The sequence below is a fragment of the Mustela nigripes genome, chromosome 7, assembly GCF_022355385.1.
Source record: "Mustela nigripes isolate SB6536 chromosome 7, MUSNIG.SB6536, whole genome shotgun sequence".
Classification (NCBI taxonomy): Eukaryota; Metazoa; Chordata; class Mammalia; order Carnivora; family Mustelidae; genus Mustela; species Mustela nigripes.
The window spans coordinates 114,437,004-114,458,496 of NC_081563.1; the positions used below are offsets into that span (position 1 = coordinate 114,437,004).

The 21,493-nt window shown below is 56.2% G+C and overlaps 1 protein-coding gene across 1 annotated transcript; it reads left to right on the top strand.

Annotated features, from left to right (window-relative positions):
* The first annotated feature begins 4,152 nt into the window (after window positions 1-4,152).
* On the top strand, window positions 4,153-16,477 carry MYLK2 (myosin light chain kinase 2). Its single transcript, XM_059407950.1, has 13 exons — window positions 4,153-4,204; window positions 4,661-4,738; window positions 4,847-5,174; window positions 6,333-6,634; window positions 8,199-8,304; window positions 8,889-8,982; window positions 10,671-10,780; window positions 10,865-11,006; window positions 13,207-13,277; window positions 13,401-13,529; window positions 14,081-14,233; window positions 14,412-14,544; window positions 15,524-16,477. The coding sequence occupies exons 1-13, from the start codon at window positions 4,153-4,155 to the stop codon at window positions 15,602-15,604; spliced, it is 1,779 nt and encodes a 592-aa protein (XP_059263933.1). The 3' UTR covers window positions 15,605-16,477.
* The last annotated feature ends 5,016 nt before the right edge of the window (window positions 16,478-21,493 follow it).

A 21,493-nucleotide genomic window follows, 5' to 3' on the forward strand; every position in this document is an offset into this window, starting at 1 on the left:
TGGCAGCTCTCTTTGGAGTCAGAAAGGTTATTCAACTCCCTGGATTTTCCATCACAGCCGAGCAGGGAGAAGGTTAGGCCAGGAAATGTCTTCTCTGAGCAGGGCCTTTTAAAGCCTCTTGGCTGGGTCAATTTCCTTCCAGGAGCCAGGGAAGCAGTGCCCGGGGTGAAGTTAACCCCTCCACTCCCAATTAATTCTCCCAGGGATGGGTGAGCCTGAGAAGCCAGGCTTCTGGAATGCAGAGCCATCCAGGGCATGAGGCCTAAGGAGCCGTGAACTCTGGCTGGAGAAACCTTCCTTCTGGCCTTGTTAAATCCAACAGGCATAATTGCGTCCTGCTGACCTTAATTCCCCTGGCGGGTTTAATTGGTCCTGGCATTGCCCCACTTCCTGCCCTGCCCCTGTGGAGGCAAAGAGGGCAGTTGCACAGCTGGTCCAGGGCGGGAGAGCCCCGTTTGAGGGGTGGGCAGGGTCTCTGGCAGCCCCTGGCTGGGAGGAGGAGGTTTCCCCATGCCCCTCCCCTGTGCCTCCAAGAGAGCGCTGAGAAGAAGCCCGGGGACTCCCAGGGAGCAGCTGGCCCGGCTGAGCTTAACCCGGGGCGGGGGAGCAAGCTGCAGGCAATCCCGTGGATCCGGAACCAGGCCAGCCTCTCATCCCAGCGGGAGGGACCGCAGAGGAGCCTGCCGGGACAACTGAGCGCTCTACCTGGGATGTCCACCACATTATCTATTACAGTATGGACTGTGCCAAGCACTGTCCATACCGTGTGCTGGCTGAGTGCTCCCAGCCACCCTGGGAGGGGCAGAGTGGTTCTGAGCTGAGCTTCAAAACCCAGCTCTGTGAGTTTGCCCCGTGACTCAGTTTTCCTGTCACATCTGTGAAATGGGGAGAAAACAGCTGCCATGTCTACAACACTTACTGTGCTAAATGCTTTATATACCTCCCCTATGAGGAAGGTGCTCATCCCACAGATAAGGCAAGCGTTTGTCCCAGCCTTGGTTACTAGTCTCAGAGCTCTTTAACCACTACTCGGTAGGTGTGTTGCCACAAATGCCATGAAATTGCTTACCCCCCGGGCCTGCCCCACTTAGTAAGAGCTTAAGAAACGTTACTTAGGGGCGCCTGGGTGGCTCAGTGGTTTGGGCTGCTGCCTTCGGCTCGGGTCATGATCTCGGGGTCCTGGGATCGAGCCCTGCATCGGGCTCTCTGCTCCGCGGGAAGCCTGCTTCCCCCTCTCTCTCTCTCTGCCTGCCTCTCTGCCTGCTTGTGATCTCTCTCTGTCAAATAAATGAATAAAATCTTTAAAAAATTTAAAAAAAAGAAAGAAAGAAACGTTACTTAATGTGGGAACCATAAAATTCCCTTTTCTCAGCATTAGCTTCCGCACTTTAAAGTGGCCTAATCCTTGGCCCTAAAGTCCTCTGTGAGGTTCCAGAGAGCTGGGTAAAGCCCTTGGCAGAGTCAGGCCTGGCCCCAAGGGCGCACTCCCTAAATACAGGCCGACAACCGTGGTTAATAACAGGGGAATGTCAGCGAGGGCCATCGTACCAGAGTAATCCCACAAACTCAGGCCAAAGCCTTGCTAGTCAGTCGCTTACTCCCCAAACACTGCCTGGCAAGTACATTTTGTGCTGGGGACACACGCCTGCGAGCATCACAAAGCCCCTGCCCTCCAGGAGGTCCTGGAACCCATCAGTGGTGGGATCAGCCTGGAGGAGGGCGCAACATCTCACCCGAAACCAGAACGTGCTGCAGGAATGAACAGATAGAGGGCCAGGGGCTCCCCTGAACAGGCACGAGAAGAAGCATTTCAACCCTCAGAACGCTGTCAGACCCTTTAGGGGGCACTAGGTGGGGAGAGAGGGTGAGACACAGGCTGGGAGATTTTAGGGAAGAAAGAGGACATTGGGCTTTGAAGAAGGACATTTCTAGCTCAACTCCGTTGTGGAGTGACTTTGCACACGTTACTCTCTTGATCCCCCGTCTTCATCTAGGAAATAGGATGGAAGCTCCCCACAGAGTTATTATCAAGATGAAGTTTTCAGACAACGTGCGTCGAGCTAACAGCAGAGCCTCCAAAAAAAAAAACAAAAAAAAACAAATGGGAGCTCCCTTCCCTTAGGAGAGCTGGGGTTCATTCAGATCCTAGTTCAGTCCCTGACAATCCATATGGCTTTGGATAAGTTACGGAACTGCTCTGTGCCTCAGTCTCCCCATCTGTAGTAGAACCTACCTCAATGGGTTGTTCTGAAATTCACATGAGTGAATCTACCTAAGAACACTTGGAGCAAATACTAGACTGGCGTTCATTGGTATTTTTGCTCCCCAGGAGAGGCAGACTGTCACCTGGACCCAGAAGGAGAGAACCAGAGGTGAGGAAGGCCAAGAAGGGCATCAAGATTGGGGAAGGGACCCCGGCTCAGGTCATGATCTCAGGGTCCTGGGATCGAGTCCCGTATCGGGCTCTCTGCTCAGCAGGTAGCCTGCTTCTCTCTCTCTCTCTGCTTGCCTCTCCATCTGCTTGTGATCTCTCTCTGTCAAATAAATAAATAAAATCTTAAAAAAAAAAAAAAATCCAAAAAAAAAAAAAAAAAAAGATTGGGGAAGGGACCCTAACATTGATTTTTACTAGCCTCTAACACCGACAAGCTCAACATTTGCTCACTTACAAAAAAACCTCATTCATTTCAAACAGTATTCCATTCACATACTTCATGGTGCAAATTTAAAAAAAGGAAAAGGGTGTGCCGTGACAGCTCGCTCCCACCCCCGTTCCTCAGTCTCTTGCTTATCATCTGAAAGAAATTCTTATGTGTGTAAGGTACAAGTTTATGTATTATTGTACCTACTACCCCCTTTTGCCCAATGAAATAGCATATTCTACTTGCTGCTCTGCACATGGCTTACCCCCCCCCCCCCCCTTTTGCAGGTTGCCTTGTATCCTTTCACTCCCGGCATCCTCAGTCTTGTTCACAGCTACGTAATTTTCCTTTGCTCAGACTCGCTGCTTTCTCCGGTCATTTCTGCCTCCCTCCCTCTGGGGGCAGGGGTGGTGGGCTCCACATGAGAGGTAGAGTTCCCGTGGAGGCCCTGAACCCAGACGCTCCCTGCAGAGCTGTTTCCAGAGCACTCAGCCAAAGCCAGTTCTCAAGGCCTCCCTCAGAGACAGGCTCTGGGCTGGCAGCACCTGCAGGATGGAAGGCTCTTTGGCTCACACCTCTCCCCATCCCACCTCAGCTTGATCACCTCGGGCTTGCGTAGCCCCCAGGTCCCCACTATGGTGGAGGATTCTCGGAAAAGACTTTCCACCAGCACCCTCCCCTTCAAAGCAGGCCAGCCTCTGTCTCCCCAGGAGCCCAACAAAAATTCATTTTTAAAAGAAAAGGCTTTCAGGTCCATGGATATGTTGAGCAAATGCCCCTGGGACAAAGATGCCCCCAAGCAGGTCCGGAGGTCAAGAGCAGGGATCACGGGCACAGAGCTGGGCAGTGGGGTCAGAGGGATTATCCCTGGGGCCTGCGTGGCTCTCACCAGCTTCTGGGCAACCCCAGGAGTCATGGCGCGCAGGTGGGCAGAGCCGGCGTCCAGACTAAGCATGCTCTTGTCCTCTGGCCCTGCCGGGGAGCTCCTCTTGGGCCAGGCCCCCTGCCCGATCCCGTCCAAGCCAGTGATACCGGGGGAGGCCTGGGGATAGGCTGCTCCCTCGGGGGCCCAGTGGCCCCCTCCCTTTTCTCTTCCTGCTTGTTCTAACACTACTCTCCCCCCTCCATCAGTCTGTGGGAAGAATGCCGTGTCCTCTGAACGGGGGCCAAGAGTGACAGGTGGTGGCAGTCCGAGCTGCATGGCCCCTGGTGTAAGAGATCCTCTCCTCCGTCCCCGCCTCCCCTGCCCGCACCCCTGCCCCCGCCTCTGCCCACCCAGGCCAATCCCTTACAACTGCCCCAGGAGTGCTCCTGGGCAGCCGCTGCAAGTCAGGCGGCCACCAGGTTGCCCCTCGCTGCTCCAGGTACCTCTCTCTCCCCTCAATCAGCTGGGCCCTGGCTCCGCTCAGCCAGACAAGAAGAGAATCTGACAGCCTGACACACCTCACTCTTCTTTCTGCAGCTAGAAAGACCTGAGTTAGACAAACAGCAGCACACGCCTCCCTACCTCATGGCGACAGAAAACGGAGCAGTGGAGCTGGGACTCCAGAGCCCACCAACAGGTGCCAAGCTGGGGCAGGAGGCAGAGGGAGGAGCCTGGGAAGGGGTGTTTGACTCAGGGCCGGGCCCATTCCTCAGCGGGAGTTCTGTGCCCCAGGCCTTTTTGTATGGCACACGAAGGACTCAGAAATGAGGATGATCTCTGGGTAAAGTTGGGCTGGGTCGAGGGCCGACATGAAGCCCTCCCCGGAGAGACTGGGGAAATGAGGAGCCTTGTGCAGGGCACTCACACACTTAGGGCAAGCGATGGTGGGGGCATCAAGGTGCATTTGAGGACCCGGAGCCTCCCACGAGGGCGTCCAAGACCCTCAGCAGCCCATGGAATGGCCCCAGAGCCTCAGTGGGATAAACATTCACAAGCTGCTGCCTAGGTGGGGACTTGGGCCCAGAGCTGGTCTCTGGTCAGCCTGGCTGGGGGAGGAGGGAGAATCCTGATTGGGGTCCCACTTCCTTTGCAGACGAGACACCTAAAGGTACAGCAGGTGAAGGACCTCCGGCTACAGAGAAAGAGTCTGGCCCACCCGATCCAAAGAAAGGTCCTGGGCCCCCAGATGAAAAGAAAGAAACTGGCACCTCAGACCCAAAGGGAGAAGCTGGCCCCCCAGATGCAAAGAAAGAACCTGGGACCCCACATCCAAAGAAAGAGCCTGATCCACCCACCACGAAGAAAGACGACAAAGCCGCTGCCCTAAAGAAAGAGGATGGTGCGGTGGGCCAACCCTCAAGCAGCAGCCCGGGGCCCGAGGGAGAAGGCAACCTGGGTGCGGGGCCTGCGGAGGGCAGTGCTGGGCAGCCAGCAGCCCTGCCCCAGCAGACGGCGACAGCCGAGGCCAGCGTCGAGAAGCCCGATGCCAAGCAGGAGGGCCCCAGAGAGCCCAAGGTACACAAGAAGGCAGTGGAGGGCCAAGCAGGGGCCAGGAGGGGCTCGCCCGCTTTTCTGCACAGTCCCAGCTGCCCTGCCGTCATCTCCAGGTGAATGTCTCCCGTCGGGCGGTGGGGAGGGGTCTGAGGCTCTGTCTGCAGCAGATGCATTTAGCTGCTCTGTCTCGACCTCATTGCCACTGTGTTCCGTGCTAGATTGGGTAGTTCTGATGTTTAGCATCTGTCCTGGGCATTGGCTCTCCTACGTTGTGCCCCTGCAGAAACCAGGACTTGGTGATAGTTGACAGACACCTGGAATGTCAAAACAGAGAGGTCCTTGAAGATCTCTTCATGAAGCATCTGGAGGCGAAAGTCTCCCTTACACTTTGAACTTGGTTCTAGCCGAGGGCAGGACTGAGATTTCGGGAGGAAAAGATCTCCGTTCTTCTTACTATAATATGAAACATGGCTAATCATCAGATTGATAGAACATTACTAATGCTTTCCTAACCATAATATAGCACCAGTCTTATGAGGCAATCTGTTAGACGTACCTGAATGCTAATCATGTGAGTGATATTAGCGATATATTGTAAACCATGATACTAGACCTGTATCAGGCTGAATTATGTATTAATATCAATTAATACATTGGTATCACTGATTAATCAGTTGCATTCCCAGTTTGTATGAATCAAGAGCTCCATAATCTAACTGTAGCCACCTCATGATTAACCAAAACAACAATCCTATTAGTAGATATTAATGATGTATTAATGCATCGATTGTCAAGAGAATGACCACAGACATGCCTGGTATTTTTTAAAATTTTAAAATTTTTATTTTTTATAAACATATAATGTATTTTTATCCCCAGGGGTACAGGTCTGTGAATCGCCAGGTTTACACACTTCACAGCACTCACCATAGCACATACCCTCCCCAATGTCCATAACCCCACCCCCCTCTCCCAACCCCCCTCCCCAGCAACCCTCAGTTTGTTTTGTGAGATTAAGAGTCACTTATGGTTTGTCTCCCTCCCAATCCCATCTTGTTTCATTTATTCTTCTCCTACCCCCATAACCCCCCCCATGTCATGCATGTTATTATTAACATCCCTTGATTTCGTATGAAGTGCATTTGGGGTGGCAGTAGGGACAGGGTTTGGGGGGGTGGTTGTATCAGCTCCAGATTGCAGAAGAGGCTTCCCGGAAGCAGAAACAATGCTGTGGTCATTGAAGGCATCACCTCTGGGTTCTCACATTCTAGGCCTGAGGATCTGCCTGCTAAGAAGCCCCTGAGTGATGCATCGGAGCTCATCTTTGAAGGGGTGCCTGTGACCCCCGGCCCCACGGATCCCGGGCCAGCCAAGGTAGCAGAAGGAGGGAAGAACGTCCTGGCAGACAGCCAGAAGGAAGCAGGAGAGAAGGCTCCAGGCCAGGCTGGCCAGGCTAAGGTGCAAGGGGACACCTCGAGGGGGATCGAGTTCCAGGCTGTTCCCTCGGAGAAATCGGAGGTGGGGCAGGCCCTCTGTCTCACAGCCAGGGAGGAGGACTGCTTCCAGATTTTGGGTAGGCCAGGGGCAGGTGGGAGCTGGGGAGGGAAGGGGGCTCCCCAGGTATCCCCATGTCTCCCTGTTTAGAGGACTGTGCTGGCTCTGAGCCATGCACAACTCTAAGAAGTATAAGTTCCTAGTCCCTTTTGATAGATGGGGAAATGGAGGCTCAGGGAAAGAGAAATGGAGTGAGTTCCCCAAATCCACAGCTAGGACAGGATTTGAACCTGTCCAAATAGACCCACTTCAGAGTTCACTGTTGACTTACTTCTACTTTGCCTATAAAGGGGTTTTGAAAAAAAAAAAATCAGACAGGTTTTGGAGGAGCACTAACTCTCTAGACAGTGGAATTTGAAGTCAGTCTGTAGAAGGGCTCAAAGGCCAGGCTTTGGTAGTTAAAGGGCATCCTGGAGTGGGTGGCGAGCCATAGAAGGTTCATGAGCTGAGGAGCACAGGTGCCTGTATGGGAGCAGTGACAAAGGAAGCCGGGCACGTGAGATGGGGCAGGACCGTGGAGTGGCCTTAACTGGTGATCAGACAAGGGGCTGGGTGGTTTGGTGATTTATCCAGCGGGCAGCAGGAGCCACCAAGCATGAGAAAGCTTGGGGATCAAGTGCATAGGGAAAAGGTCTGGGTGGGGGTGCGGCAGGGCTGGGGGTGGGGTGAGATGGGGTCAGAAGAGCCCAGAGTGTCCTGACACCCCCCTCCTCCAGACTGAGGTGCCCTGGAAGCCCAGCCAGCCTGCCCGGTCAGCGGCACAGTGCCACCCAGACAGGGTGGGAGGGCCTGGCGGCTGGGCGGCAGCCAGGAGCCTTGCCTCCTCCCCCAGGCAGCAGCAGAGACTTTTGCCCCGCCCCCTCCAGAAATCACATCCTTGGGGTGACGGGACCTGAACAACCTCCGAGGGCTGTCAGATTTATCACCAGCCCTGCTTCCCTGCTGCCTCTTGCTATTTATAAAGAGGTTTCCATTCCCGATGACTCAGCCTGCGAGCCGCCAGGGCCCGCTGTTCCCCGTGGTTGCCGCTAGGTGGCAGCCTCTCCCTACCAAACATCTCGGGTCCCGGTCTCCTCCCCTGCCCCCCCCCCCCGCCCCCGCCCTTGGGCCTTGCCCAGGTTGGGCAGCCATTCCAGAGAACAGGCCAGCTTGTGGTGTAATTGGAGGGGATGGTAGGCAGATCCTGTCACCTACCCCATCATTCAGGCATCACATTCCACCATTATCCTGCCCCCCTCCCCTCCTTTTTTTTTTTTCTTTAATGGAAATGCAGAAAGCTTGGGATGGAGACTTCACATGTATCATGTGGGAGGGTCTGAGAAGTCCAATCAGCTGTCCCCATTGTTGTGCCAGGAGACGCTGAGCCCCCTCTGACAGAGTCCCAAGGCCATTTTGTGTGTTGGTGGCAGAGCTGGAACTGGAAACTGGGCCCCCTAGCCCCTATCCTGGAGCCAGCTGTCCCCCAGGTATCACTTGGTGAACTTCCCTGGATGGGCCCCCGGCCAGGCAGGAGGGCGTGGTGCTGGGGCGCCTCGTCCCCTGCCCCTGGCACTGACTGTGATGGCCCTGCTCTCTCTTCACAGATGACTGTCCGCCTCCCCCAGCCCCCTTTCCCCACCGCATCGTGGAGCTGAGGCCCGGGAATGTCAACAGTCAATTCAGCCTGAACTCCAAGGAGGCTCTGGGCGGGTGAGATCTGGGACCCGAGCCCCTGGCGTGTAGGCAGGACAGCGTCAAGCCCCAGGGCCTCACCTCTTTCTTGTGCAAGGCCCAGACACACCCCAACTGGACACCATCTACGTGGACACAATTACTTCTGCATGGTTACTTACTCCCTTGTACGCAAGCTGTCACACGGGATGATTCGCACTCATGACTCTGTCTCTCACACAGACGCACCGCTCATCGTTCAGTATTTCCCGTAGGAAACCAACAGCATTTTCCCATCTGTTTCAGTTTCATGCACCACCCAGATCCCCTCAAAGTGTTTCAAAAAAGCCCTCCAGGTGCCTTCCCCTGGGACCCAGAGCCCTAAGGCCCATGCTTACTACAAGGCTGTGAGCTGTCAGGGGCCTGCCTGTGGATGAGTCTACCCGTCCTGTGGCCATGGTTGGTGTGGTTCAGCCACTGTTCCTGCCATAGAGCTCCTGACTTAGACCGGAGCAGGTGTCCCAGCTCACAGAGGGGGACCCAGACAGGAGCAGACTACAGGCCCCCTACTTCAGCCCTGGGCCCCTGGGAACCCCCTCACTCCCAAACTCTTCTCTCCTCAGTGGCAAGTTTGGAGCAGTCTGTACCTGCACAGAGAAAGCCACAGGCCTCAAGTTGGCAGCCAAGGTCATCAAGAAGCAGACACCCAAAGACAAGGTAGTAGGGGCTGGGGGGCAGTAGGGTTACACGGGAAGGAGAGGGAGTTCTTTGAGTGGGTACCTCTTACCTCCCTCTGCCCATATGTCTGCACCAGGGGCTTGGTGTGTGAACCTTGATGCTCTGAGGATGTCACTCAGATAGACAGATGGACAGACGGACAACCCTGTCACAGGGACCTGAAGCCCCCACCCATAAACAAGACACCTCAGTTGGTGAACTTATCCTTGGAAATTCCCCTTCTAGGCTCAGGACGTTCCTGCCTTCTGTTTGGTTCAATCCAGAAAACACTGATGAGCACAGGCTCTGGGCCAGGCAGGCCCTGCGCTGGGCACAGTGTGTAGGGGTTGGGCAGGTGTCCCAAAATGAAGTGAATATGGTTTCTGCCCTCAGGGGGTGCCCAGGTAATCAGGCCTGGTCTAGAGCTGTGCCTCCACACTTGGCCTGGGCCTAGTTCAGAGGAGGCCGAGGGCAGTGCTTGTTCAAGGTGCGGTGACCCAGGTGCCCCTGGAGTCAGCTCTTGATGAATGAATTAGTGAGTACTTTTTCTGGGCCGTTCGCTGCCCTAGGGGCTCGTGAAGGGGCAGTGAATTGTCGGAGTCCCTGCCTGCCCGGGGCCGACACGCTCAAGACGGGGGCAGAGAGCTCAGCACGACGCACACAGGAAGGGTGACGTCAGGACCTGAGCCGTGCCAGGAAGCAGAATAGAGCCAGGGAGGGTACAGAGAGCATGGGGGCCGATGGGAGCCTCGAGGATAGGGTGGTGAGGTCAGCCCTGTCTGAGGAAGTGAGATGTGAATGAAGGAGCAGCATCATGGGCAAAATGGAAAAATTGGTGCAGTGATGTGATGCTCGGCGCTAAGGGGATGGGCAGGGGTGAGAGGCCCGATCTGTAGCATTTGGCAATTCCCCTGGTATCCACATTCCTACCACGGCTGACTTCAAGCTACCGCTGTGACAGCTGGCATTCACCCTTTCTCAAAATGACAAATAAAGGCAGCTCAGGTCAGGAAGACAGTGGTGGTGGAGCTGGTGAGAAGTTCCTGGATTTGAACTCTACAGGGATTTCCCAAGCCTGGATATGGGAATGGGAGGAATCTGGGACGGCTCCTGGCTTGGGGTCCTACACACCTGGGCGAGGGGGCAGGCCCTCTTGCCAACAGGCAAGCTGAGGACAGCTCAGCGGTGGGGTGGAAGCCGTGGCAAGGGTTTCATGTGGACCTGAGAGATGCAGGAAGTGTCTTAGCCGTCCGAGGGGAATGGCCAATAGGCCATGGGAGCTGTGGGTGCCTGCAGTTCAAGGGTGTGCTCAGAGGTGGACATGTGTATTTGGGAATCAGTCACCTTCGCAGGGATCGGCCACGTCCTGGGACTTGAGGAGAAAGCCCAGGGAGAGAGTGCAGTCGGGAGAGCAGTGAGTGGAGGACTGGCCCTCGGGCACCCCAGTATCCAGTCGGGAAGAGAAGGGAAGAACTGGCCAAGGAACAGTGTCCTGGCCAGAATGACCAGGGTACAAGGACACGGGCTCCAGGTGGGGAGAGATGGGAGACAGAGAGGCCGGCAAGGAGGGGGCCCAGCGGGGGGGTCCTGGCCGGGCCTGACGGGTCCGATCCAGGGCAGAGGTACAGAGGGGGCAGGGCAGGGAGCAGGGACACTCAGCTGGTGGCCCTGGCTTCCCCGGTGCCCAGGAAATGGTGATGCTCGAGATCGAGGTGATGAACCAGCTAAACCACCGCAACCTGATTCAGTTGTACGCGGCCATCGAGACGTCGCACGAGATAGTCCTGTTCATGGAGTAGTGAGTGCTGGCCGTGGGGCAGGGGGCCGGGTGGGGGTGCCAGCCAGCCCGGAAGCAAGCCTGCAGAGGGGTCTGTGCACACAGCATCGAGGGCGGCGAGCTCTTCGAAAGGATCGTGGATGAGGACTATCATCTGACCGAGGTGGACACCATGGTCTTTGTCAGGCAGATCTGCGACGGCATTCTCTTCATGCACAAGATGCGGGTCCTGCACCTGGACCTCAAGGTACTGGGGCCTCCCGGGGGGGCTCAGGAGTGGTCCCGCCTCCCTCCCATCCGGCCTCTCCCTCCCTCTATCCTTCTAGCTGCAGATCCCAAAGGGTATATTGAGACTTCCCGAAGTACCAGGAGCCAGGGATCCAACAGAGAGGAAACAAGACTTGGTCCCAGCTCTCAGGGACTTGTAGCGGAGTCCTGAGCACATGCCCTCTGTCCTGGGAGCCCCAAGCCCGGCATCTCACGCCTACAGCTCGCTAAGGGTTGCTTAAGTGGGGCTGGCCCCTCCCAGGCGCTCTGAGCGTTGGTTCCTGTGTCCCGCAAGGAGCTGTCGGGGGCCTACTTCACGTCAGGCAGTGCTCGAGGTGCTGGAGACCCAGCAATGAGCAAAGTAGACGAAGATGCCTGCCCTTGAGGAACTTAGGTTCTAGAAGAGGAGTCTGGAAAACAAAGCCGTGTGATATAGCAGCAACCTACGTGAGCTAGGCACTAGGAAAATCGTTCCATGAAAGAGTATTTCTGTCCCTCCTCTGACCTTGCTCGGTGCCTTGCACGGAGCCCGTCAGGGAGAGCCCGAAGGCCTTACACATTCGGTCCATCTTACGCATAAGGTGGCAGCTGCCTGGGGTGGGCAGCCAGCCGCCCTATGGGGTAGGTGGGAGCAGCGGCAGTGTGGGGGGCTCATGCCTCCAGGACGGTGGCCGGGCCAGTGGTGAAGCCGCAGTCTGGACACTGAGGGGGGGGTTACCACCCACTGGCCTCCTGGCTAGTACTTGGGTTCATTCCTCTGATAAATGGGTATCACACTCCTCTGCTGTGCTCAGCCACCCCCTCTGTGGCTGCACGCTGTGCTGGGCACGGGTGTCACTGTAGGGATGACGAAGGACACACCCTGTCCCCTGGAGCCTCCAGGTCAGTGGCAGAAACAGGCATTCCTACAATAGGTCCTCTTAAACCACGATGAGTGTGATGAGAAGCCCGTGAGAGGAATGGGGAGACAGACAAGGTGAACTTGAAGAAGTGGGCAAGGGCTGGAACCTTGGGGCGGAAGCAGGCCCCGGGGCTGGCCCACGCCGGCTCTGTGCTGGCTCCGGGTCGGAGCTGTTCGGGGCGTATGCCTTCTGACGGCCCACGGGCCAGGTGTGCAGGTAGCATCCCCACGGACACATGAGGAAGCCAGGAGGGTAAAGAGAGGGGTTTCCATGGGACAGCTTCACGGCAGGGAATCTAGGAGTCCGTTGTCATGACCAAGGGCAGAGGCGGTGGGGGCTGGCACCAGTGGCCACGGCAGAGGGAAGGGAGGTGGCCAGACGATGGGTACGTTCTGAAAATGGGGCCAACCTGATTTGCTGATGTGGGAGGGGGTAGGAGACAGGGAAAGGAAAGTGTAGGGTGACTCCAGAGATTCTAGACGGAGCTGGTATCTGCCCACAGTGTTGGAAGCTTGCCATTGGCCTGTGAAAGCCAGAGCAGGGTCCCCAGTTAAAACACAGCGTCCTGGGTAGAAGCTGTCTTAAGCCTCTTTATTCTAAAATGTGTTTTTTCAGGATAGCAATACATTTCTCAACAAAAAAGGTCTTATGGTCAAGGAAGTTGGGTGAACTATGGCCGTAAGACCCTTCCCAGGGCTCCTCAGGAAGTCTTGTGTCCTCCAGAAGGAGGCCTGAGTCTGTCTCGTTCCCCCAGAGGGACCTTTCTGGGGCCCAGCACCCGGCTCAGGGGACAGTAGCGACACACACCAGGTGCCGTGTGGCCACGTAGCTAGGGTTTCTGGGGTTTTGGGAGGTGCTGAAGATTAGGAAGGCAGGCTTGTTGTGCAAAGTCTCCTGCCTTTTAACCATGGTTAACTACTTAAAATGCTTCTGCCTTGCAACATCAGATTAGTCCTGTGTCCCTGTGTTACCTGGAGGCCCAAAGCAGGAAGGGACTGGCCTCTCAGGAACGTCATTCTCAAACTGACCTGTGACTCCTGGATTCCCAGGAGTCTGGACTGAGTCCTTACTCAGTTAGACACCAGTGGGAGGAACAAGGAGCCAGGAGAGGACGATTCCTACCCTCTCAGGGCGTCAGGGTCCTCGTCTGTGCCTGGAGCAGGCAGGTCTGGGGGTCTCTGAAAGGCTGCCCAGAGAGCCTGGGACTTGGGTGGACCTGGGTGGGGAGGCAGAGTGAGTTGGGTCAGAGGTCAATCTGGGCCACCCCCTTCTCCTCAGCCAGAGAACATCCTGTGCGTCAACACCACGGGCCATTTGGTGAAGATCATTGATTTTGGCCTGGCACGGAGGTACCCTGTCGGTGGGTGGGGAGGGCAGGGCAAGCCTCTGAGGTGGGCGGGGGACAGGGGAGGTGCAGAGGGTGTGGTGAACGGGCTGGGGGTTGCGCTCTGAGCTCTTGCTCTCGCCCTCAGGTATAATCCCAATGAGAAGCTAAAGGTGAATTTTGGGACCCCAGAGTTTCTGTCACCTGAGGTGGTGAATTATGACCAAATCTCTGATAAGACAGACATGTGGAGTATGGGGGTCATCACCTATATGCTGTGAGTCCTGAGGGAATATGGCATCTCTGTGGTGGGGACACATGGGGGGGGCAGCCGAGACCAAAATTGGACTTGGGGTCCTGGTGAGGTGGGTTCCATGCCCCTGCTCCCTCAATCAGGGTTTTGCTGGGAGAGGGCATGCTGAGGAGAGCCAGGAAAGGGGAACTTTGTACCCATTTTGTAGATGGAGAAGTGAAGGGCCCTGAAGGCATAGTGTCCTAGTCAGTGTTCCTAGACAGCAGATCCTTGATGATCTGGTTGGGGGCAGAGGAGCAGCAGACATTTTTGTTCCCTTTTCATCCCTCTTCTTCACTGTAACCCTGGGAAGCTGCCCATTTTACAGATGAGAAGAGTGAGGCTCAGATAGGGGAAGTGACTTGCCTAAGGTCACCCAACCAGAATCAAACCCAGGTCTGTCCCACTCAAGAGCCTGGGGGTCTTTTCAGCACATGGTGCTGCCTCCTAGAATCTGCCTCCATCCCTTGAAGCCCCAGAGGTGACACAGTGTCTCTAATCTCACCTCCCTGCCTCCTGACATCCTCCCTCTCCAGGCTGAGCGGCCTCTCCCCCTTCCTGGGAGACGATGACACAGAGACCCTAAACAATGTTCTCTCTGCCAACTGGTACTTTGATGAGGAAACCTTTGAGGCCGTGTCTGATGAGGCCAAAGACTTTGTCTCCAACCTCATTGTCAAGGACCAGAGGTGAGGCTCACTTGAGGACACAGACCCCATGTGTGCAACTCCAGTGTGTGTGTGTGTGTGTGTGTGTGTGTGATTGTGCAGGTGTGTGCTGGCAGGGCAGGAAGAAGGCCGGGGCCCTCTGCGTTCTGGTGCTTCCCAGGCATGCTGCCCGCCCTCACCACACTGCCCCCTCCCACAGGGCCCGGATGAGCGCTGCCCAGTGCCTCGCCCACCCCTGGCTCAACAATCTGGCAGAGAAAGCCAAGCGCTGTAACCGACGCCTTAAGTCCCAGATCTTGCTTAAGAAATACCTCATGAAGAGGCGCTGGAAGGTACCACTGGATGGGGTGGGGTGGCGGGAGGGGCTGCCGGCAGGAAGAGCTCCTGGCAGATCCCAGGCCCCACTAGCCCTGCATTGGCAGTTCCTATGGACCAGGCCTAGCCCTGTCTGGAAAACAGGGTTGGCTTTTCTCTTTGTCCTGGGCTGGTTCCTGTCCTGGATCGGTGACCCTCCACCCTGGGGAGGGGTGTCCGTTTGAGGCTCAGGCACAGGGAAAGATCTCTGACCCCATCACTGGCCCTTTCCCTTCATTTTACAAATATTTATTGAGCATCTATTCCTCCTAGGCACTGGGAGTGTACAAAAGAGACAAGGATTTTAGTCTTTGTGGACTTACTTTGGATAGAGGGTAGGGAGTTATGGAAAAGGGTTAAGGAAGTGCTCTGGAAAGAAATAAGCATGGTCAGGAGTGCCAGGAGAGAGGTTGCACTTCTAAATAGGGTGGTCAGGAAGGGCCCACTGAGAAAGAACATGTGAACAAAAAACCTGAAGGAGATGAGGAGTGAGCCATGCTGGTAGTGGAGGGAGAGTGTTCCAGGAAGAGGCAACAGCCTGTGCAAAGGCCCTGAGGCACAAGCACGGTTGGCCAAATATGACGAAAAAGTAGGAGGCCAGTAAGGCTGGAGTGGGATGGGCAAGGGGTGAAGGGAGATGAAGTCAGAGAGGAATGGGAGGCAGGGGGTGGAGGGACTTGTTGGCCAGGGCAAGGGGCTTGCGTTTTAGTTGGAGCGAAATAGGAACCATTGGAGCATCTAGAGCAGAGAGGTGCTCAGGTCTGGCTGCCCTACCTGTGGAATGAAGGAAGGAGTCCTGAAGCCATGGTGTCATAGCACCTCCTGTGGCCATTTTGGGCACTGCACCCTCCCCAGCATCTGGCCCTTGGAGAATGAAGGAGAGCTTAGGAGGCGCTCAGCTGCGCCAGTTTTTCTGCGCCCCGAGGCTGACCGGGATCCTTCTTCCTCCTTCCTCAGAAAAACTTCATTGCTGTCAGTGCTGCGAACCGCTTCAAGAAGATCAGCAGCTCAGGAGCACTCATGGCTCTGGGGGTCTGAGCCCCAGGAGCGGCTGAAGCCTGGACGCAGCCGCACAGCGGCCAGGGCTGAGGCCACACAGCCCAGAAGGCCAGAGCAGACGTGCCAGATCCCCAGGGTGGGCTGGCTAGGACAAGGCTGCGCCAGGCTGGGAGGCTCGGGGCTCCCCATGACCCCGCACAGCGACTGCTTCCCCGACATGAGCCGCCTCAGATGTGGCCTGAATCGATCCTGCTAATGCCTCCCCAGACAGAGCTCCCGGCCCATCAGCCACAGCCCAGATGCCACAGGCCCTTGTTCCCTCCCCGGCTCCCCCTTTTGGAAATTGCTGCCCTGGTGACTCCTGCTTGGCCTCACCTGGGGCATCCCTGGCTTGGGCTTGCTCCTAGCTGGAACGGGAAGACTGGGGGTCCCAGCATGTGGGGCTTCTGCGGTTGTGGATGGGAGGCCCTTGCTGGGGCAGGAAGGCAGCAAGGCCAGTTCCTGAGGCCCAGCTGCCAGGGGAGACAGAGCAGGCTTTGTGAAAGAGGACCTCCATGCCCCCGCCCGCCTCCCCACTCCCAACAGATAAGGCCTAGCACACACCAGCTGGCCCGGCCGGCCCCCCCGCCCACCTTCCTGACGACCACCAACACACAGGAACTCGGTGTGAGAGAAGGACGCCCAGCCCAGGCCTGGCGGAGGGGGCGGGGAGAGGCCTGGGGGACAAGGAGACCACCCCCGAGCTTGCCTGAGGGCCAGGCGGGCCCAGCCCAGCCACAGTGGGCCCTCATCCTCAGGGTCACTCATGGCCTCAAATCATGGGGTCAGCAGACCCCGGAGGAGTGGGAAAGCCATCGTCCCCCACCTGCTCTCAGCTTGTGCCTTGTAAATAAATGTACAGGTTGGATGTGGCTTTCTTTCGCTTATGTGCATGTGGACTTGGATGAGGTCAGAGGAAACCACTGTTCCCCTGAGCACTGCTGGGGGCTGGACGCTCCGGGGGGGAGCTGAACTTCAGGGTGCAGCATGGTAGCTCCCGGTGTGGCCTAAGGAGCCAGGCTGCCCAGCCCAGGATCTGGGCAAATGGCTTCCCCGCTTTGAGCCTCAGTTTATTCATCCGTCACAGCACCTTCCAACATGCATAGGGTGCTTACCGGGTAGAAGGTTCCCTTTAAGTGCCTTTGTGGGTATTAACTCATTTTTCTCTAGCAGCCAGCTTATGAGGTGGACGTTATTATTATTTCTATTTTTTAAAAGATTTTATTTATTTATTTATTTGACAGACAGAGATCACAAGTAGGCAGAGAGGCAGGCAGAGAGAGAGAGGAGGAAGCAGGCTCCCTGCTGAGCAGAGAGCCCCATGTGGAGCTCCATCCCAGGACCCTGGGATCATGACCTGAGCAGAAGGCAGAGGCTTTAATCCACTGAACCATTCAGGTGCCCCTGTTATTCCTATTTTACAGGGGGGAAAACTGAGGCTTAGAGAGGGGAAGGAACTTGAAGGCTATTCAACCAGGCAGAAGCTGGAGCTTGAACTCTTGTCTCCCAGGGCAAGGCCCTGCGCACGAGCCCACCTGGCTTCTCAGCAGAACAAGGTGTCGGCAAGATGGCAGAGCCCCCAGGTAGAGCCAGGGGTTCGGGCAGGCCTGTGGCACCTTTGCCGGACCTGCAGGGATGGGGAGGGTCTCCCCCAGAGGCCTTGGGGAGAGAGCTGTTCTCCCCTCTTTCACACGGGCCACAGCGGGCTCTGGCCCAGACTCCATCTGCTGGAGACGTCAGCCAGAGGGTGGGAAAGCCTGACCGGAGAGGGCACAGCCTTTCTGGCTATGAGGACAACTGAGTCAGAATCGGGACTGGCCTCAGTGGGGCAGCTGGTTGGCCTGCTTGGGGAGAAGGGGTTCTAGCGGCCGTGACAGCAGTCGCATGCATTGAGGGCAGCTGGGTACCAGCCCCGCTCCGGCTCCTCGTGGTCACGATCACCGGGGCTGCTCACGGTGATCCTGCCCGACAGATGGGCTGTTAGGTCCATTTCTCAGATGGGGAAATCAAGCTTCAGGGAGGTTAAGCCACTTGCTTAGGCACGTACAGCTAGTTACTGGCAGAGCCAGGACCGGTACCCAGACAGTATGGGTCCAGAGCCCCCGCTCTTGACTGCTGCACTGCCTGCCTCTTGAGAAATCCTGGACCTGACCACAGACCAAGACACTGATCATCCCTACCTCCCCTGACTCCATGAATATAGGCCTGGAGGGTAAGGCCAGGGTTGTCACTCCTGCCTGTGTCCCGTACCTGCAGATGGGTTCAGCCTCCCACTGCAGCAGGTGCCACGTGGGGTGGGGGGGGGGCTGGCTTTGGGGTCTAAGCCTGGGAGGGGGTGTTTTACACTCCTGGGGAACCTGACTGGGGTTCTTCATGGGACATGTGCTTGCAGAACAGACCCCCGGGGCTGTGGATCCCTGCCTGCCCGCCCGCTCGCCACCTGCCAGCTGGGCCAGGCCTGTGGTTTCCTCTGAGTTCTCTCAGTGTTGCTGGCCCCCACCCAGGCTAAGCCTCGGCCACACAGCGTGATGATGAGGGATGAGTCACAGCCGTGGGGCGGGGTGGGGGGTGGTGAGGAAATGAGGTCCAGCCGCAGCAGAGATCCAGGGCCTGGATCCAGCTGGGGAAACCGAGGCCAAAACCAAGAAGGTCCCTCAGCAGAGAACAACAGCTGGGACTAGAACCCAGGACCCCTGACTCTCAGCACAGGTCTCAGTTTCCTGCTCTATAATATGCAAATGACAATCTGGGCTCTGCTCTCCACTGGCACTCCTAGGCCATCGTGACAGTCACAAGATGGGACAGGGTGCGCATTCACCCTATTTCACAGATGAGGAAACAGGTTCAGAAAGGGAAGGGAATCTGCCCGAGGCCACACAGCAAATTAACATTTCCTAGGAAGGAAGGCCACCCAGAACCATGGAACAGGGCTGATCATTGCTTCAGTCCTTATTACCTCCCTGGAGCACAGCTTGGAAAGCTCTTTTTGATTTTTCAGGGGCCTCCTCTGGCCTCCCCTGGTCCCTGGAGGTAAAGGATATAGACTCAACAATATGGGTGAGGTGGAGGTTCAGAGAGATTTTTGTTCCCTTCAAGAGCCACAGAGCACACGCAGGAAAAAGTCACGGCCACAACCCCCCAAGGTGGGGTTGAGTTTCTGCCTCTCCGCAAGCCTGAGTCCCAGCCCCATTACCATCATTCCTAGAACAGCCATCCCTGGTGACCTCGCAGGATAAACCTTTTCACCCTAGGAGCCATCCTGATGGAGGGAGTGAATCCATGGCCCTTTGGGGCCTGCCAGCTGGGGCCGGAGCCAGGCCCAAGGCTCTGGGCTGTGGTTCTTCAAGTCCCGGGTACCAGGCTGGGAATATCCCCCATCCCTTGCCCACCACAGTGTTGCCTGCCCACCACAGTGCCTGCTTGTGGGCCCCTTCTGCATGGTGCGCATTACAATGATGACCCTGCCACCTTGCCTACAAGGTGCACTGCATCTCACGGGGCTGGCTCCACCAGCTTCCCCTGCCCGGTGTCCTGGGTAACCCCTTGTGGGCTAAGAAGGGTTAACGCCCTCAATGGGACAGCTCCTCCCGGCTGATTCCAGCCCAGAAAGCGTTCCTCCAAGACTATTTCCTGCCTCTGGGCCTTGGCCAGGCTCGCAGTGACCACCCCCAGGGGTCTGAGGCCGCATCTGGTTTGGATTACACCAGGCTTGGTGACGCTGCCTCTTCCTGTCTGTGTCCAGTGGCCTTGAATTCCACTGGCCACCTTGGACCCAACAGAGCAGTGGTGGGAAGAGATTCAGCCAGGGACGGGGCTGCCCGAGGGTGTCCAGCAGCCAGGGCTGTCCTGAAGGATGGGTCTACCCACACCTAGCTCCTGTTCGCGCGGCTGTCCACGCACCTGTTCTTTTCCGCACGTTAATAGCTGTTGTTTACCGAGCACGGGGCATTGTAGCAAGTGATTTCCACTTATGAACTCATTTTATCCCCACCCTAAGAGTGGTTATTTTTGTTAGGTATTTCATTAAGCTGAGGAAGCTGAGGCTCAGGGGGTTTATGGACAAGTCCCGGAGTCCCCAGCCAGCAAATGGCGGAGTCACAACTCAAAGCAGGTGCTGTGACTCTGGACACCACCAATCATGGCACAGCTATTTGTCGAGTTCCTCCTGCTCTGGGCCTGGCCCGAAGCTAGGACCCAGAGGTGAATGAGTCATGGTCCCCGCCCTCAAGGAGCTCATACCCTCTGGAACCCCACTGGCTGGGAGCTTGGGGGTTAGGGTGAAGCTGGAGGGACTGGGAAGGAGACTCGAACTCCGTAATCTCTTTTCTCTGGTGGCAGGAAGTGACGTCGAAGCTGAGAGCCATGAGGGGCGGGCCTTTTCCAGATGGAGTGAGGATGGCGGTCCAGACAGAGGGGATAGTATGTCCAAAGGCTGGTAGCTAAGAGCAAAGTTGACTTGGAGTCTCCATGATGAAGTAGGAAATAAGTCTGGCAAAGTTGGCAGGGGCCTCAAATGCCAGCCTGAATCGGAGCAGTAGGGAGACATGGAGGGGTTTTGAGCAAAGGAGGCATATGGCCAGATCTGTGGTTCACGAGGAGCGGTTGAAAGAAGTGGGGGGAACAGGAGGGAGATGCAGGTCTCATGTGTCTCTAGGGGGACAGGCTGATGACAGAGACTGGGATCAGGTTACACAGAATGGGGTTCAAATCTACTTATTTGCCCTCTCTGAGCCTCAGTTTCCTGCCTGTAAAATGGGGGGTTAATAATCCTACCTGCCTCCTGGGAACCATGCATCACATGAGGGATGTGGACAGAGCAGCTGTTTCTTCCACAACTATGTCTCCAGACCCTACTGTGTTCCAGACAGTGTTCTAGGTGCTGGGGGGCAAGCAGCCAGGAGACAAAAGTCTCTGGCCTTGTGGAGCTTTCTTTGAGGTGGGAGAACTTTGACCTGGGCAGCAGTGAATTTAGAATGCGTTGGTGGGGTGGGTGGGGGCAGAGTCTGGGAGGGTTTCTCCCAGGACAGATTTTGAACAGAGATCAAAGGGTTCCCTGGGGATTATTAGTAGAAGGTTGTTCTAGGAGGAAGGAAGCACAGTGCAAAGGCGATTTGGAGTGAGGCTAGGGTTAGCAGGGACGTAGCCTGACAGTCCAGGCTCCTAACTTGGTCTTTTGCTCTGAGTGGGCTGCTGCTGAGCCCCTGGTGGCTTCTCTGAGATTTCCTCCATGGTGAAGGGATGAACGGGAGGCTGACCATCAGTCCTGATGTCCACTCAGCAAACCTTTATCAAGGGCCTTCTGTGTGCTAGTCGCTGGATTAGGGAAGCAGATACAATGAAAAAGGCAGACCAGCCTCTGTTCCCTGAAGCTTATAGTCTAAGGCAGAAACACAATAAAAAGTGAACACACCTAGGAAATCATAATCCCACATTGCAACAGGTACCTGGTGGAGAAGACAAATCTGAAAGCATCTAATCAGATAAGGGGCTGAGGGGAGGCTCTCTGAGCAGGCAATATTTAACTTGGCCTCTTCGTGTTGTGAAGTCAGCCAGTGGGGAGGGAGCATTCCGGGTGGAGGGGAGAGCAAGTGCAAAGACCCAGAGGTAGAAACAGCACTCACCAGGGAATTGGCTGTCTTTGAGGGCCTCTCATTTGTATCCAAGACAGATCAGGGCTCCTTGTGGGCAGTGGTCAGGAGGAGGCAGCCGTGGCCTTTCCAGAGGCCACCGGGAAGGATTTGGGCTGTATAACTAAATGGGCCTCCCCCACCTGTTTTTAGCCTGGAACCACTTCCTTTGGCTTTACCAGCTGCCTCCCCATCACCACCCAGTTACCAGTGGGGGAGGAACAGAGATCAGGCACCTCCTGCTGTGTGAGGACAGAGGTTT

Coding starts and splice junctions, on each gene's coding strand:
- MYLK2 (XM_059407950.1), top strand. CDS start 4,153: ATGGCGACAGAAAACGGAGCAGTGGAGCTGGGACTCCAGAGCCCACCA. Junction 8,305..8,888: donor TCCAAGGAGGCTCTGGGCGG/GTGAGATCTGGG, acceptor TTCTCTCCTCAG/TGGCAAGTTTGGAGCAGTCT. Junction 8,983..10,670: donor AGCAGACACCCAAAGACAAG/GTAGTAGGGGCT, acceptor CCCGGTGCCCAG/GAAATGGTGATGCTCGAGAT.